Source organism: Synchiropus splendidus, chromosome 2 (assembly GCF_027744825.2).
Source record: "Synchiropus splendidus isolate RoL2022-P1 chromosome 2, RoL_Sspl_1.0, whole genome shotgun sequence".
Lineage (NCBI taxonomy): Eukaryota > Metazoa > Chordata > Actinopteri > Syngnathiformes > Callionymidae > Synchiropus > Synchiropus splendidus.
The window spans coordinates 32,030,654-32,043,956 of NC_071335.1; the positions used below are offsets into that span (position 1 = coordinate 32,030,654).

The 13,303-nt window shown below is 42.4% G+C and overlaps 1 protein-coding gene across 7 annotated transcripts in view; it reads left to right on the top strand.

Moving 5' to 3' along the window:
• The window catches only part of LOC128753506 (gamma-adducin-like), a 68,587-nt gene that overhangs the window by 30,219 nt on the left and 25,065 nt on the right, over nucleotides 1–13,303 (top strand). For 5 of the 7 annotated variants that reach the window (XM_053855282.1, XM_053855284.1, XM_053855279.1 and 2 more), the window contains one exon: nucleotides 11,702–11,921. In XM_053855282.1, coding sequence (XP_053711257.1) covers nucleotides 11,736–11,921 — 186 coding nt within the window. In that variant the 5' untranslated portion in view covers nucleotides 11,702–11,735. Of the gene's footprint in view, nucleotides 1–5,188; nucleotides 5,614–9,868; nucleotides 9,977–11,701; nucleotides 11,922–13,303 lie in introns of those variants that run through there. The other 2 variants (XM_053855281.1, XM_053855280.1) reach the window with 2 other exon arrangements.

Consider the following 13,303-nt stretch of genomic DNA (forward strand, 5'->3'; position numbering starts at 1 on the left):
CTAATTCATCTGCCCCATTTCCTTTTGTCTGTTTTTGTGCTCTTTCCTGTTGGGGTGTGGTGTCCGAATGTTTGTTTGAAGTTGCCATGGAAACTTATGTGAGCGTAGGCGTGTGAGCTCAGTATTAGTGTGTGGATGTGTGTGTTCTTCTGTAGCGGTTCTCCATGCAGAAATGACCTCATGCAGACATCGGACTGACACATTGCACCCGTCTGCCACTGTGGATTGTGTAACTCTGCCTGGACGGTGCACACTCAGTGATCTTGTGCAGCATATTTACATTTGTTTTGATACATTTCTGCTCTCATTGCTAAAGCAAGGAGGAAGTTCATGAACTCACAATGAACCCTTAAGCTTATTTCCCCCCCTCGCCCCATGTAATCTGTATCTTAGTGTTGCATGTTTTTGTGAAACCACCTCAACATTTCCACCAGACACTCTTCAGCTGCTAATCTTAATGTGAAAATCTGGACCACAGTTCACCAGTAAGATCAGCACTGGGAAATTGTTGCCAGACGAGTGCGGCAACCTCTGACTGGGAAAGGTTCTGCTTCATTTCCCGACGATTTGCCCAAGCTCTGGTTTCTAACCCAAAGCATAAATACACATGCTCTTTAAAGGCCCACTCATCGATCTGCCTTGTGACCGTGGTCTTCTGAGAAAAATGCTGTTTCCTGTTGTTAAAGAGCAGATTCTGAGCTGATGCCATTGACTTCGTCCGATGAATGAGCCCTCATGACCATGACTTCTAATCCCTTTACACCACCTTGAAATTGGAAGGTTCCACTCCCCTCTGGTGATTTTAAAAGGCATGGTGGTTGTCTTTTGAAAGCTATTACTTCATTTGTTTTCTTTGCCCCAAGATGAGCTTTTCTTCCTTGCTTTCAGAAGGTGAAACCTGGATCGGGGGCTTCAACCTTCAACCTTGAAATGTAGGGGTGTAAGAAGACATATCAATATCATCAAATAATTCGATACTTGATTCGACGATATTGTATCAATATTTTTGAAGGAATATCTGCTCTCTCTATTGACTGACATTTTCTCAATATTTTAAGTCGTCTGTATCGACATTTAATACGTAAATACTTGTACTGCATTATCTGATTTTGCTCTATTTAAATGATGCCTCTTGTAAACTTTCAGTATTGCAATATATCGCAATGTATCATATCGCCACTCCTCTATCGAGATATAAACCGTATTGCAAGATACCTCCCAATACTCCGCCCCCTTGTGAAGCACACACAATTCCCCATGTTTAATTGTAGGGAATTCTTTTTCTAATGTACTTGGTAATGTCTTCTGGTAGAGTTTTGTGTTTCTCCTGTCATGCATATAAATATGTGATTCTCTTTCTAGCAGCAACATTAAAAGCTATTCTCAAGTCTCTCAGTTTCGTCTGGTTAAGACGTGAGCGGACAGAGAGCATTTGTTGCCTCTGCTTTCATGTCCGGCTTTCAACCAAGTACTTTAATTCAGACTTTCACATACAGTTTTTGAACTTTCAGAAGTTCAGTTGAAGTCCTGCCAACTGTCTGACACTGCTCCTCACATCCCTGCTGAAAACATGGGTTCACAGGAAATTAAATTTGACGTTCAACTTTGACTCTTTGACTCTCAGCTCACAGAAAACTCACTTTCTGACCTTCCTATGCTTGAGATTTGGAAATGGTCTTCATGGCATAGCTGAAAATCCTTCTCAATGTAGCTTTTGTTCCGCTGATTTTGTTGACCCAAGGTGGTATTGTGTTGTCGAGCAGGAACAGAAAAGGTTATCTGATATAGGGAGTTGATCTGATTGCGTTGGGAGTGTCAAGTGCAGTGCAGGTACGAGAGAGAGACGATGTAAACCCTCTGATGGCTGGCGTTGATAAACACGTTCAGAGGAATGAGTTTGTTCCTGAAATCTGACTCTTGGTTCATGAGCAGTTTCTCCTGGATCTTAGGTCAACAACACTGGATGTCTTTAAAACTCTGTTCGTCCAGTAGAAAAAGAAAAACGTTTAAGATTTGCTCAGCTGTCTAAAGCAAACACCTGACTTCTCTCACAAGAGTCCAAAGAGTATTTTATTTATTTAAAAAACTCTTTGTATGAGCTGCGTTTCCTCCCATTATAGTTGGTTTGAAGCAACCTGACCCAGAATAGCACATCTGACCGAGCCACGTCTGGGAGGCTTCTTCCTTGATTCCAGGAATTAGTTTCTCTTTGTCAGTAATGGAAGTGACCATGAATTCACACCCACACTCACACAAAAGTTTCTTTCTTGGTCTGAGTCTTTAGTGAGCAGATTGATTTTCAGTGTCCTCGTAATTGTGTTGGAGCATGGATGTTCTAAATTGAGTGTGTGTCTGTGGACGCACGGCGACTATTCCCTCCTGACAGTAACAATATTGTTCTCTCCCTCAGCGCTCCAGGAAGTGAATGTGACTGCATCTCTGTGCGTTAAACATTAGCTTCTCTCTAAATGACTCCTCAGCCCTCAAACATGGATTAGCAGTACTTAGGCTCACTCCCATACAAGCGTAAAACTAGACAGGCTGTTAAGAGCCGGATAAACATCCCAGTGACAGCTTTACGGGTCTGTTGTGTGGTGAGTGTGTGTTTTTGTGTGCTGGTTTAACATCGTAATATGATATCGGGTGATTTTTCACCCTCAATGATATTAGCCTCTGGCACTGTACTTGTCATAGATATATTGATGATATTTTTTATTAACAAATAGATATTTATACCAGTCACATCACTAACAAAAGTACCCAATGAATTCCATAAATGCCAAACATTCCGTACAATCGGCTTGTTGTTAGAGCTGCTGTCCATTGTAACTAGCAAGTTTGATTCCAGATAATTTGCGTTTATATTAAACTATACCACTTTCCAAAAATGCCCTTTTTGTTACATATTCTTAAATTAATTTTATGTCATTGTTGCATATTCATAATACTATCTTTTATTTTGAAGGTTTTCTCTCCATACATCCTGTTTCTGCTATTTTTTTCTCTGCATGAAACTTTAAAATCCATTGGAATTGTAATGATATGTCTTCCTTTAGACAATATAAATCTAGTGAATCTATAGTCGCAGTTTGTTTTTAGTTTTTGCTTTTTGTATCCTGCTGGTTAAAAGCACTCTCAGTACTTGTACAACAAGTTTCATCTTACACTGGAACGAAGGCTTCAAAATAAATTCCTGAGCGATAAAACACGATCCATTGCTCATCTTGCAAAATCTGAAAAAGATGAAAAACCTGGAGCTGGAGGCGGATTTTCTTTTTGTTTTCCCTGAATTTCTTTATTTTCTCTCTGGTAATGGAAAAAGTCAGAAGTGACATAAAAGAAGTGAATGTCAAGTCAGTGACGTAAGTGAGCCATTCCCACTTCTGACATGTTTCGGCTGTGTCTTCCTTGTTCTTTGGGGGAAAGTACCCAATATTCAGTCCAGTGTTTCTGCATTCCACAATATTGGTCGTTGGAGAACCTCCGCCCCTCACTGACGGACTTGAACGACACGTGTGTTTCTGCTCTATAGATGTGCGACTGTTTTGCTTTTGTCTGCATCTTATCACTTACGACTTGGAGCGATGGTGAACGGAGAGCGTGCAAAGGCTTCATTTACCAACTGATAACTGTCTTATAGAAGCCAGCACAGCTCTTGACAACCTCATTTTTCATGTGTCACACAAGACCGACCGCAGAGCCAAAACAGTAATTTGGGGTTTTACAGGGTCATGATTAGCTGTTTTAAAGTGACAAGGCCACACTTATCACAGAGATGTTACTGGCTGTGTAATGACCTTTTGCATGTCTGCTGGGTCAGTGAGCTGTTATGACTTTGAGTGTTCTTCAAAGAGTTTCTGTGATTCTGTTTCTAAGGGGACGGTGACTTGTCATGACTTGCTTTTATTGCGGTTCATTGTAGATCATGGCTTGTTTCGCATGAGATCCAACACCAGACACCAAATGTCCCAGTTATAATTCACTGAAAATCAATTCTACAGGCGTCTCCTTATTTTAGTTCTAAGAGCTTACTTTTACTCTGCCCCTATACTGTACAACAAGACACTCAAAGCAACATTTTGACAGTTGTTTGTTTGTGTCACCCAGAAACCACTTCAGTTGTTTGCGACTCCAAAGTCACTCAACGTGAAAGTGAAAGTCTTCCTCATAACTGCTGACCTGGTAGTGACAGAACCTTGGCAGCCCAGGAGCAGTATCTGAGCCAAGAACTACAAGTGACGTGTGTGTGTGAGTTTGCATTTTGCATTGTGGCTGTCCCTTTCCTGGTTTGTAAAATGAATGTGTGAGCTGAATCTCGACAGATATTATATTTAAACATGCTGTTCATGGCGCAGTCTCCTCCACCATAACCTCAATCGTCCTCTCCAGTCACACTTACTATCTACATGTCCTTGTTTGTCTTCCTCCATCATGTTTACCGTCTCTCCTCTCAATCTGTCCAAACCATCTCTAAATCGCTTCCTCCACCTGTCTTAAAAAACCCTTTAGAGACGAGACCTACTGACTACCCCGAACTAACCACTCCATTCAAGCCTCTGGTTGTCTTCTTCAACCCACACAAACTACAGAACCCCACTAAAATCAAATCACGAGTGAAAACCATTCCCAACCTTCTGAGTTATGCTGTTGACAAACCCAACAGTCAACTTTTGGTAGTCTGGTTGCCATGTGGCGATGTCTGAATTAAATGTATTTGTTTTATTTTGTAAACATTTTGGAATGGTAATACATTTTTAGTTCAGACACTGGTGGTCATCCCTCAAATTTTGACATAGATTATGACTACAGATGTCTTAAACATTTTGTTTGGCCACTGCACTGCTTGTCCTTTAACAACGGATCAGTCCGATAAAGACTCATTTGTTGCTGTTGTTTGTTTTGCCTGCAGTTACCTTACCACACCTACCACCACTCATAACCTCTGACCTTTACTACAGACACCCAGAGGCAGAGTCAGAGCACCAATGAGAGATGAAAAGGAGGGAACATCCAGAATGTGAATGGATGAAAGGGAAAAAAAGCGACTCGGAGGGGAGGAGGAGGCATGTGTGTGTGAGAGCTCAGGATGTGATTGGACGAAGTTGCTCCCTCTTTCACAGTGTGTGTGCGTGTGTGTGTATGTCCCAGTGGGCGGGGGATTAGGCCATCACGTGGTTCCTTTAGCTTCTTTCCAAACACACACCCTCATTCGCAGAGGACAGAGTCCTACACACACACTCATGCACGCACTCATACATACACTCAAACAGACAAACTGATCCTCTCTCTCACACACACACAGACTCACATATACAGACTTCAAACTGGATTTAAATCAGACGGATAAATAGCACAAAGGAATTTGGAAGAAAGTCCATTGTGGTGTTTTTGTAGCTCCAGTGACGAGCATCTATTTGGAGGCTGTCAAGCGGATTGACCGGTTCCCACTGTCCGATCCCGATCTGCTGATTCTATCTGGCATCGACTTCTCACTCCGGGACTGTTTAAGAGCAGGCGACTACGGCTGGGACCAACAGAGACATGTGTTGTGCCTCAGCCGCCTTCTGCTACCGCATGTTCTCTTTCATCCAGTGATCAGAGGCGCAACACAAGGTTTGTGTGTTCATTCGCTCAGTGTGTCTTCTTCTCGGGATACAATTCAGTCGCCTGTAATTTGGTGTGATCGCAGCAGCCTCAGAGGCTACAACTGCTGCACTCCACTTGCTGAATTTGGGGAATTCCAGTCAAGTATAGCTGCATGTGTGTCACCCAGATGCAGTCCTGCTCTAACACGCTTGGCAGCAGGCATGTACAGAGCGTGAGCACCAGAAAAGATTAGCACTGGTTATTAAGTCTTTAAGCGTCCAACTGGGTTTTTAAGATGTGTCTGAGTATGTCAGGATCCAAACAGAGCAACCTGGTAGTTTCCCTCTCTCCTCACCACCATGAGGAAACAGCAGGCTGAGGTGGGATAGGGTCCTGCCAGCTTTGTAGTAAAGCTCCTGCCTGATCTGTAAACTGATATGTTTCACTGCTGTCATGCATGTAAGGTGGAGCACACCCACTACTCTGTTTATCTGTGCATGCGTACCAAATTAACCAGGCGAGTGAGTGTAAGTGTGTGTGTGTGTGTATTATTAGCCAGTTTATTTCCTGGTATTGTTGCTGTTGGGATTGTAACTCAATCTGAATAGCAGTTGGTCTATTTTAAGAGTGGAGGCATGTATATACAGTCTGGTGCCCATTGGCACTCAGGTGCCCTCCGCATGCTATCTGGTGTCCCTCGCGCTAGAAATGTGGCTATACTTGGACTGTAAAGCTTCTTTAAAGGCTGCAGTAAACCAGGCTGACACTTTCAAACTAGCTCTGTCTGTTTGGTATGGTTTGGGATACAGTCTGAGATGTAATGGAGAAGTCGTTAAACTGCGGTGAAGTTAAATCCATTGAAACATTTATTGAATCAAATTCAATAGGACTAATTTTATTTTTAAAAATGTATTCCACTGGACATGTAAAAGCATTATTATTAGAGAAGTAGATTAAGATTGGATTGACAGCTGATGCATGTGAAGATTTCAGCTTTATTCTGTTGTTACTGAGAACAGTAAGATTAGCTGTAAAGACGCAAACATGCGGTCACATGTTTAGGGGAGCTTTATCAGATGAAGATGGCATTGTGTCATCCGAGCCGCTGGCTTTGATCCAGCCCGAAATGTCAGAGGACCACTCGGGCATTAGACGCGCTCCGTCGGCTTATAGTTGCAGTCCGTTCCCATCACAGCCAGACACAGTGCCACAACAACTCTAATAATAATTAAGATGGGAAGGCACGCATGTCTTTCCCCAAATGTTCACGTGGCAGAATTGGTGCTATGTTTTGCTACGTGTGTCCTTACACGTGCACAGCTGTCACAGATGCACTTCCTTGGCTCCTTATCAATTCACTGACTTTAATTAACAGTGAATGATGCGGCTTCCGGCAGAGCAAAAAAGACATGGTCTGTGAGAGCTGGTGGCCCTTTATAGGCCAAGCATCTGCAAGATATGTGGATGTTTCTGGAGGAGCTGTGCATGAAGTGGACGCCACAAGCTGAGTTTCCCACAGGGATTGCACAGAATGGACTCCGAATGAAGGAGCGGAACAAATGCATTTCTCCTCGTGTCTTGACTTCCTGCTCCGTTCTCATTCATGTCTCATTCCGCATCATTATCCCATTGAACTATACACCTTTATTATGTTTGACTAATGCTCACAGTTTAGTCAAGGGTCTCGTGTTCATCTCTAAAAGCATTATAAGCATCAAAAAGGAACTCACCTCTCACATTGACATCTTCCACAATATCAAGTATGAAGATCGCTTGATAAATCTGAGCAAGGGAATGACAGGTTTCAGGACAAGGCAATCGCAGATTTGGGTTTCAGATGTTTCATCTTAAATCAGAAATGTTTTAAGCCCTTAGCAACTGGTGATGTGTTCACAATTTAAACCCAATTCAGTGCTACTTGTGTGTCAGTGTTATCCCCTGCCTCCCATCCCAAAACATCCACGGTTGACTCCATTTAGGAGAACAAAGCGAAAGCTAATGAATGGTTGCATCTAAAGATATTGAAATATGTGTTTCGAAACTTTCGATAGTCATATGTGACATTTGAGCTAAATATATCAATAGAATAAAAGACAGAATATATTCCTGAAGCACTCAGTCATGTCATATATCAGTTGGCAGACATAAAAAAGTTAAGTTGTCCTCACTTAAAGATCTCAACAGGGGAGTGAAATGCAGAACAGTTAGACCTAATGCAGGTGTTTTGCTGCAGACAATGTTGGTCAAGAAAGAAGAAGCTGCAGAAGCATGATTGTTAGTATTATTCAAAACATCTGCATACAGCTTGTATGACTTCCTGTTCTCTGTACATAGAATTTAGCCCCACCCTTCCTTATTTTACTGTCAGGTTTGTTTGCTTCCAGTCAATTTTAGAATTATACATTACCGGTAACTGTTTACCTTGAATTAGTGTCAACTGCATTCATTTCTTTAACTCACTGTGCTCACAAAATACATGTTAAAGGAGAGAAATACAGTACATATTATGTACATATTAAATACATATTAGAAGAAGCCAGACCCCTGCATACAATCCGGACAAAACAAAGTAATCTTTCGAGAGCGCTGTGAGGAGCGGTGTTCCTCATGGTTTTTGATCTATCGGCGATGACGTTAGTAACTAGTGTGATCATGCCTCACATGCAGCGAGACGCGCACAAGTTGCAACTGGTGCACAGAGAGTTCTGTCTCTGGATCTGTTAGTGTTTATTCTGGCAAATGGGAAGAGATGATGAATAACAGGAACTTGTGAGGAAGCGTGATGATGAAGCCCATGGGGGTATGTGTCTTTCACTGTCTTGTGCCGCACAGGACCGGTGGGACTTGCTCTGTTGAGCTTAAGAAAATGATTATTAGGTTCAGTAAGTCATGTTTTTTAACTGCTGTTTCTGCTCATCACATTTAGTTTTAGTGGTCAGACTTTTTTTCTTGAGGTTTTGAACTGTTTCTTTCAACATCTGTGTCACAAGACATTATTTAATGATTCACTCTCTCCTTTTGCTTTTGAAGAAGTGAGAACATCTCCGGACGTCAACAAGGATGTTGGTTTCCAAGCTGCTATTAAAACCAGAGTTCTGGGTCATGAAGGGTCATTGGGTGGGAGATAGCGGTCACTTGGCCTCGGGCTGTGGTCACAGTCTGGTGCCCTTTTGGTAAACACAGCCTGCCCGATCCATTGAGCACAAACCAATCCAGCCTGTCAGCGAGGACACAGTCCTCAGACTTATAAACAATTGCTGCTAACCATTGCATGTAAGTTTCAGGGTGAATACCTGGAGAGCATCTGTGCTCAGGCGTGAAATTTGGATTATTTGGATTAGGATGGTTTGCAGGAATGAGACTCTTTCTGAGATAAATCAGACGCTCTCTCACCATGTCTCTTGTTAAACCTAAACCTCAGTATTTTCTGGGATGTGACATATCAAGGGGCTAAAGAGACGAGACAAAGCTCTATTGAGAAGTCCTCTAGGGCGGGGGTTCTGCTGCTGGGAACTGCTGGAAATGTGAGGAGAATATATAGTGGTGTCACGAGAGAGGAGGTTGTCTGTGTCGCTTTTGGGTGTCTTTTCGACTTTGAATTCTGCTTATTCAGCAGTATTTGGCCAAAGTTAATCCCATCTCACACGGGAGGTGTCAGGTTTCGAACAATCTCAAGCACACGAGTATCACGAACATATCACATATGATATGCTTCTGACAAGCCATTTGACCACAGAACAAGGCAAGAAATTGTAACTTACGCGCCTCAGAAATGCAAAATCGCATTTAGCTCTACAGTATATAGTGTAATGTTGCTATTGACAGTGTACAGTAGAGCAGGATGGGTAACATGAAAACACGGTCATTCACGATGACAGAGATTAAATATAGTAGAAGCTAAAAAAAAATTGTTACAAATGCATGTTTAGAAAAAGTGGCGCTTATCTAGCGGAATATGAGGTAATTAATTCTCTTTGAAAAGTGCAGTCAGATTGAAAGAGAAACAGATATAAGTAAAAGAGAAACAGAAATGATGATAATAGTCATGTAATAAAAGGAAGAAAAGAAATGAAACGGAGAAAAATATAATGAAAGTCACGATCCATAGAAAAAGGTGATTAAAATCTTGAATGCAGAGTAAACAAAAATTAAAAAATGTTCTACTGAATGACAATTATGAAATAATTTGCAATATTTGACCAAAGAAGCGGATGTATGATGAAAAGCACAATGACAGTGTACCATACAGTTATGACACTTTGACTAATATGTACTCTTTCAGTGCAGAAAACTTGTTTTAGACACCGCATCTTCAAACTCCTTCTGTCCCACTGGTGTCAGCCTGAAGAAGAGATCCCCTGCTCTGTCGCCACATAATTTCTTTTCTCAGGTGCAGTTTATTTTTTTGTTGTCCATTGTGCCCTAAAGTAAACACATTTTATGTTTATTTACAGTCTTTGTTGTAACAGTTTCATTCACAAACTGTTTGCTGGCCACGTTGTGCTGAGCTTCTCACAGAGCGGGAATGCAGGAGGATGAATTCAATATCAGGTTACATAACTCCAGATGACCCATCTGCCTTCACTTACCCAGTACTTTTTGAAGAGCCTTTATTTACTCCCATGGCAGAAATTTCGGCTTCCGTTGCAGATAAGACGGGTCACTAAAATTCTAAGAGGACGCTAAGTTTCGGTATTCTATCCTAATTTTGTAACAAATAACTAAAGCATCATGTTTGTTTATTTGAGCGCTCAACACTGAGGCATGTGTGTCTCTTGTCTAATCATCTTCTAAGTGGCATTTGACCTGGATGAGTGGCTTAGAGACGTGTCAAACCAACTCATCTCTCCCAACTCCACGTTTCCCACCGAGGTAGCAGCACAAGAGGTCAAACGTGGACAAGAGGTCACGTCTTGATTCATAACCCCTGAGTTTCAGTCCAACCACCTGACAAATGACCACAGGGGCCTGGAGACAGAAAGCAACAGGATCTTTTTAACTATTACTTCCTGTCTCATACTCAAGCCAAGACACCATCTGGTGGAGCTCCAATAAGCCACGCCCCTCCTTAATACACCACCAGCTTATCCTCCACTAATGACCCATGGTGCAATTTTATTTATTCTATCTGCCTCTTACACTTTTCTGTTGCTTTGTCACCTACTATGAGTTCTTATTTCTTTAAAAAATTTAAATGCCCTCCCAGCCCTGAAACAATGTTCCAAGATATGAGTTAAAGCTCCTTCATTTGAAAACATTGTAAAAAGCAAATTACTGGTTTGCAGCAACTCATTCTTTGACAGTGAAGCGGGAAACACTGATCATCACACTCTCGCTCACGTCATGTGATCTGCCATTATAGTTTCTTTTTCTGACATTGTGCGTCATTAACTGAAATCTGAGAGGGAGTGAAACAAGATGACTCTCGATAACAATGTGAATCTACCCTGAATGAATGACCTAAATATTGACTTGAGTCCTGTGAGATTTGTCTATTTCATTTTTTATGTGAATTTATAGTTACATTGCTTTAGATTGCAGCGCTGAGTGAAACTAAATGAACTTTCTTGACAACAAAACGCAACGTGTACAGAAATAGTTACATGGCTACTTGGAGAGTTAACAGGTAACTTGTCTATCACACAGCACATATAAACAGGCAACGTCTCACACACACATCTATGGACTGAGTCTCCAGTTTCTCAACCTGGAATCTTGCTGTGAGGCAGCTACACTCACCGCTACACTACTCTGCTGCCCTGAATGAAGTGTTGTGTATTCGTAATGCAATATTAATTGTGGCACTGCCTAGAACCTTTTTCAAGCTGTTACTCATTCCACAGTTTAGGTAACTTGGTACAACATCAGTCGCACTTTCAGTGACACTATGACTCTAAGTGACCCATGAATGACTTGCGACAGTAAATATCTTAACGGTCAGATAGGTGCTGAGCAGACACGCCCTTGGTTGGTGCTCTGTTGGAACTGTGTCAGAGTGTATAGCTCGCATCACTGTGGGGCCAGTGGCAACATCCTGAGATTGGACAGAGTTGCTGATCAGGGCTGTTGACATCTCATGAGTCACGATTTAAGTCAACTGTAAATCTCCTTTCAGGTGAGCGTCGCCGCAGCAGACAGCTGAAGCAAGCATGAGCGTTGATGGCCACCAGGGGGTTGTGACCACCCCTCCCCCACCCACCAAGGAACGATACTTTGACCGGATTGACGTCAACGATCCAGAGTACATCAGAAGCCGAAACATGTCGCCCGATCTTCGACAGGACTTCAACGTTCTGGAGCAGAAGAAACGGGTCACGCAGATCCTCCAGAGCCCAGTGAGTGCTTCATGTCAGACCTACATTTGAAAGTGTTTTGTATTGTAAAATATTGCATGCATCTAACATAACCACATGTGGAAATAGCTTTATTCAAAAAAGCTACTTCACTTTCTGCAATAAAAATAACAGCACTGCAGGTGATTCATTACATTGCTAGTATACGATTAATGAGTTTGAAAAGTATTAAATATGACCTACTTATCAAATTAATTGATGACTTATTAAAGTAGTTCTGACTTCACACACCGAACAGTTCCATTAATTTATCGTCTTCCACTAAGTCGGAGGAAGGCTGGGTCATAGGTCACTGGAGGAAATCCCAGCTTACACCCAGCGGGAGATGGGAAGACCCTCCGTATGTGTACCGACCATAAAACTGGCAATGGCCCTATGGTTAGCCGCAGGGCATTCATCCTCAGAGTCAGAGCCCTGAGTCCTCTGAACTAAAGTGTAGGCACAGATCCTTTTGTTGCACCTCATTTGATTGTTCTCAGTTGTCTGATGTAGTGAGTCTGCTTCCACGTTCCAGACAGTCCGCAGCTAAATTCTTAATATAACCACCAGGGACCACACCCGCGCTGAGCTTGACTTGCCCTACAGGCCCTCATCTCTCAAGTTGGGTCAGGTTTTGCTGAGGTAAACAGCTCTGAGCTCACGGCACCGTCCAGTCAAATCACATACTGCTGTTGTTTAATTTTCTCTCCCCTGAAGGATTGTGTTCTTTTCAGTTACTTCCAGTCCCCTTTCCAGGCTCAGTTTCTCTGCAGCTTGCTGTTTAAACCTGTTAATATCTCACCACTATTTTGGGAATGTTCAGGTGCCGCCACTGTTACATAAGGCCATAGTTCAAGATCACCTGGAACTCCAGTCACTCGATAAAGATTCCACACTAAGCAGCCCCGTGTAAATTTTGTTTTCCAGTTTACTGAAATGATCAAGAAGGAAGGAAGACAGTAAATCAGTGAGATTGTGATTCAAGTCAGCTAGGACAGAATCAATGAATGTGCCTCGTAGGGAGTAACACGAGCTTGGCAGTGATTGATATCTCCGTCGTGTCTAAGGTGGTTTGGCTGGCTCTTTTTAAAGCTTTAATGTGATCCGCATTCTGAGCATGCCAGATTTTCTGGGTCCACTGTACTCCATGCCAGATGTCTGGGAGGGCAGGAACGTAGCGCTGCTGATGCAGGTTCTCACTTGATACTGCTCATGCACGTCTGTGTTGTGGTCCGCACTGTTTCTCATTTGACGCTGAGGAGGGGCAAATGTTGCGGCTTGGCTAGAGCACTAAGCTCATCAGGATCAAAGAGTTGGACCTGGGCATTTGTTACCTGTGACTTTTTTTGTTGCTTTTCTTTATGTACCATTCTTATTTTGTCTTT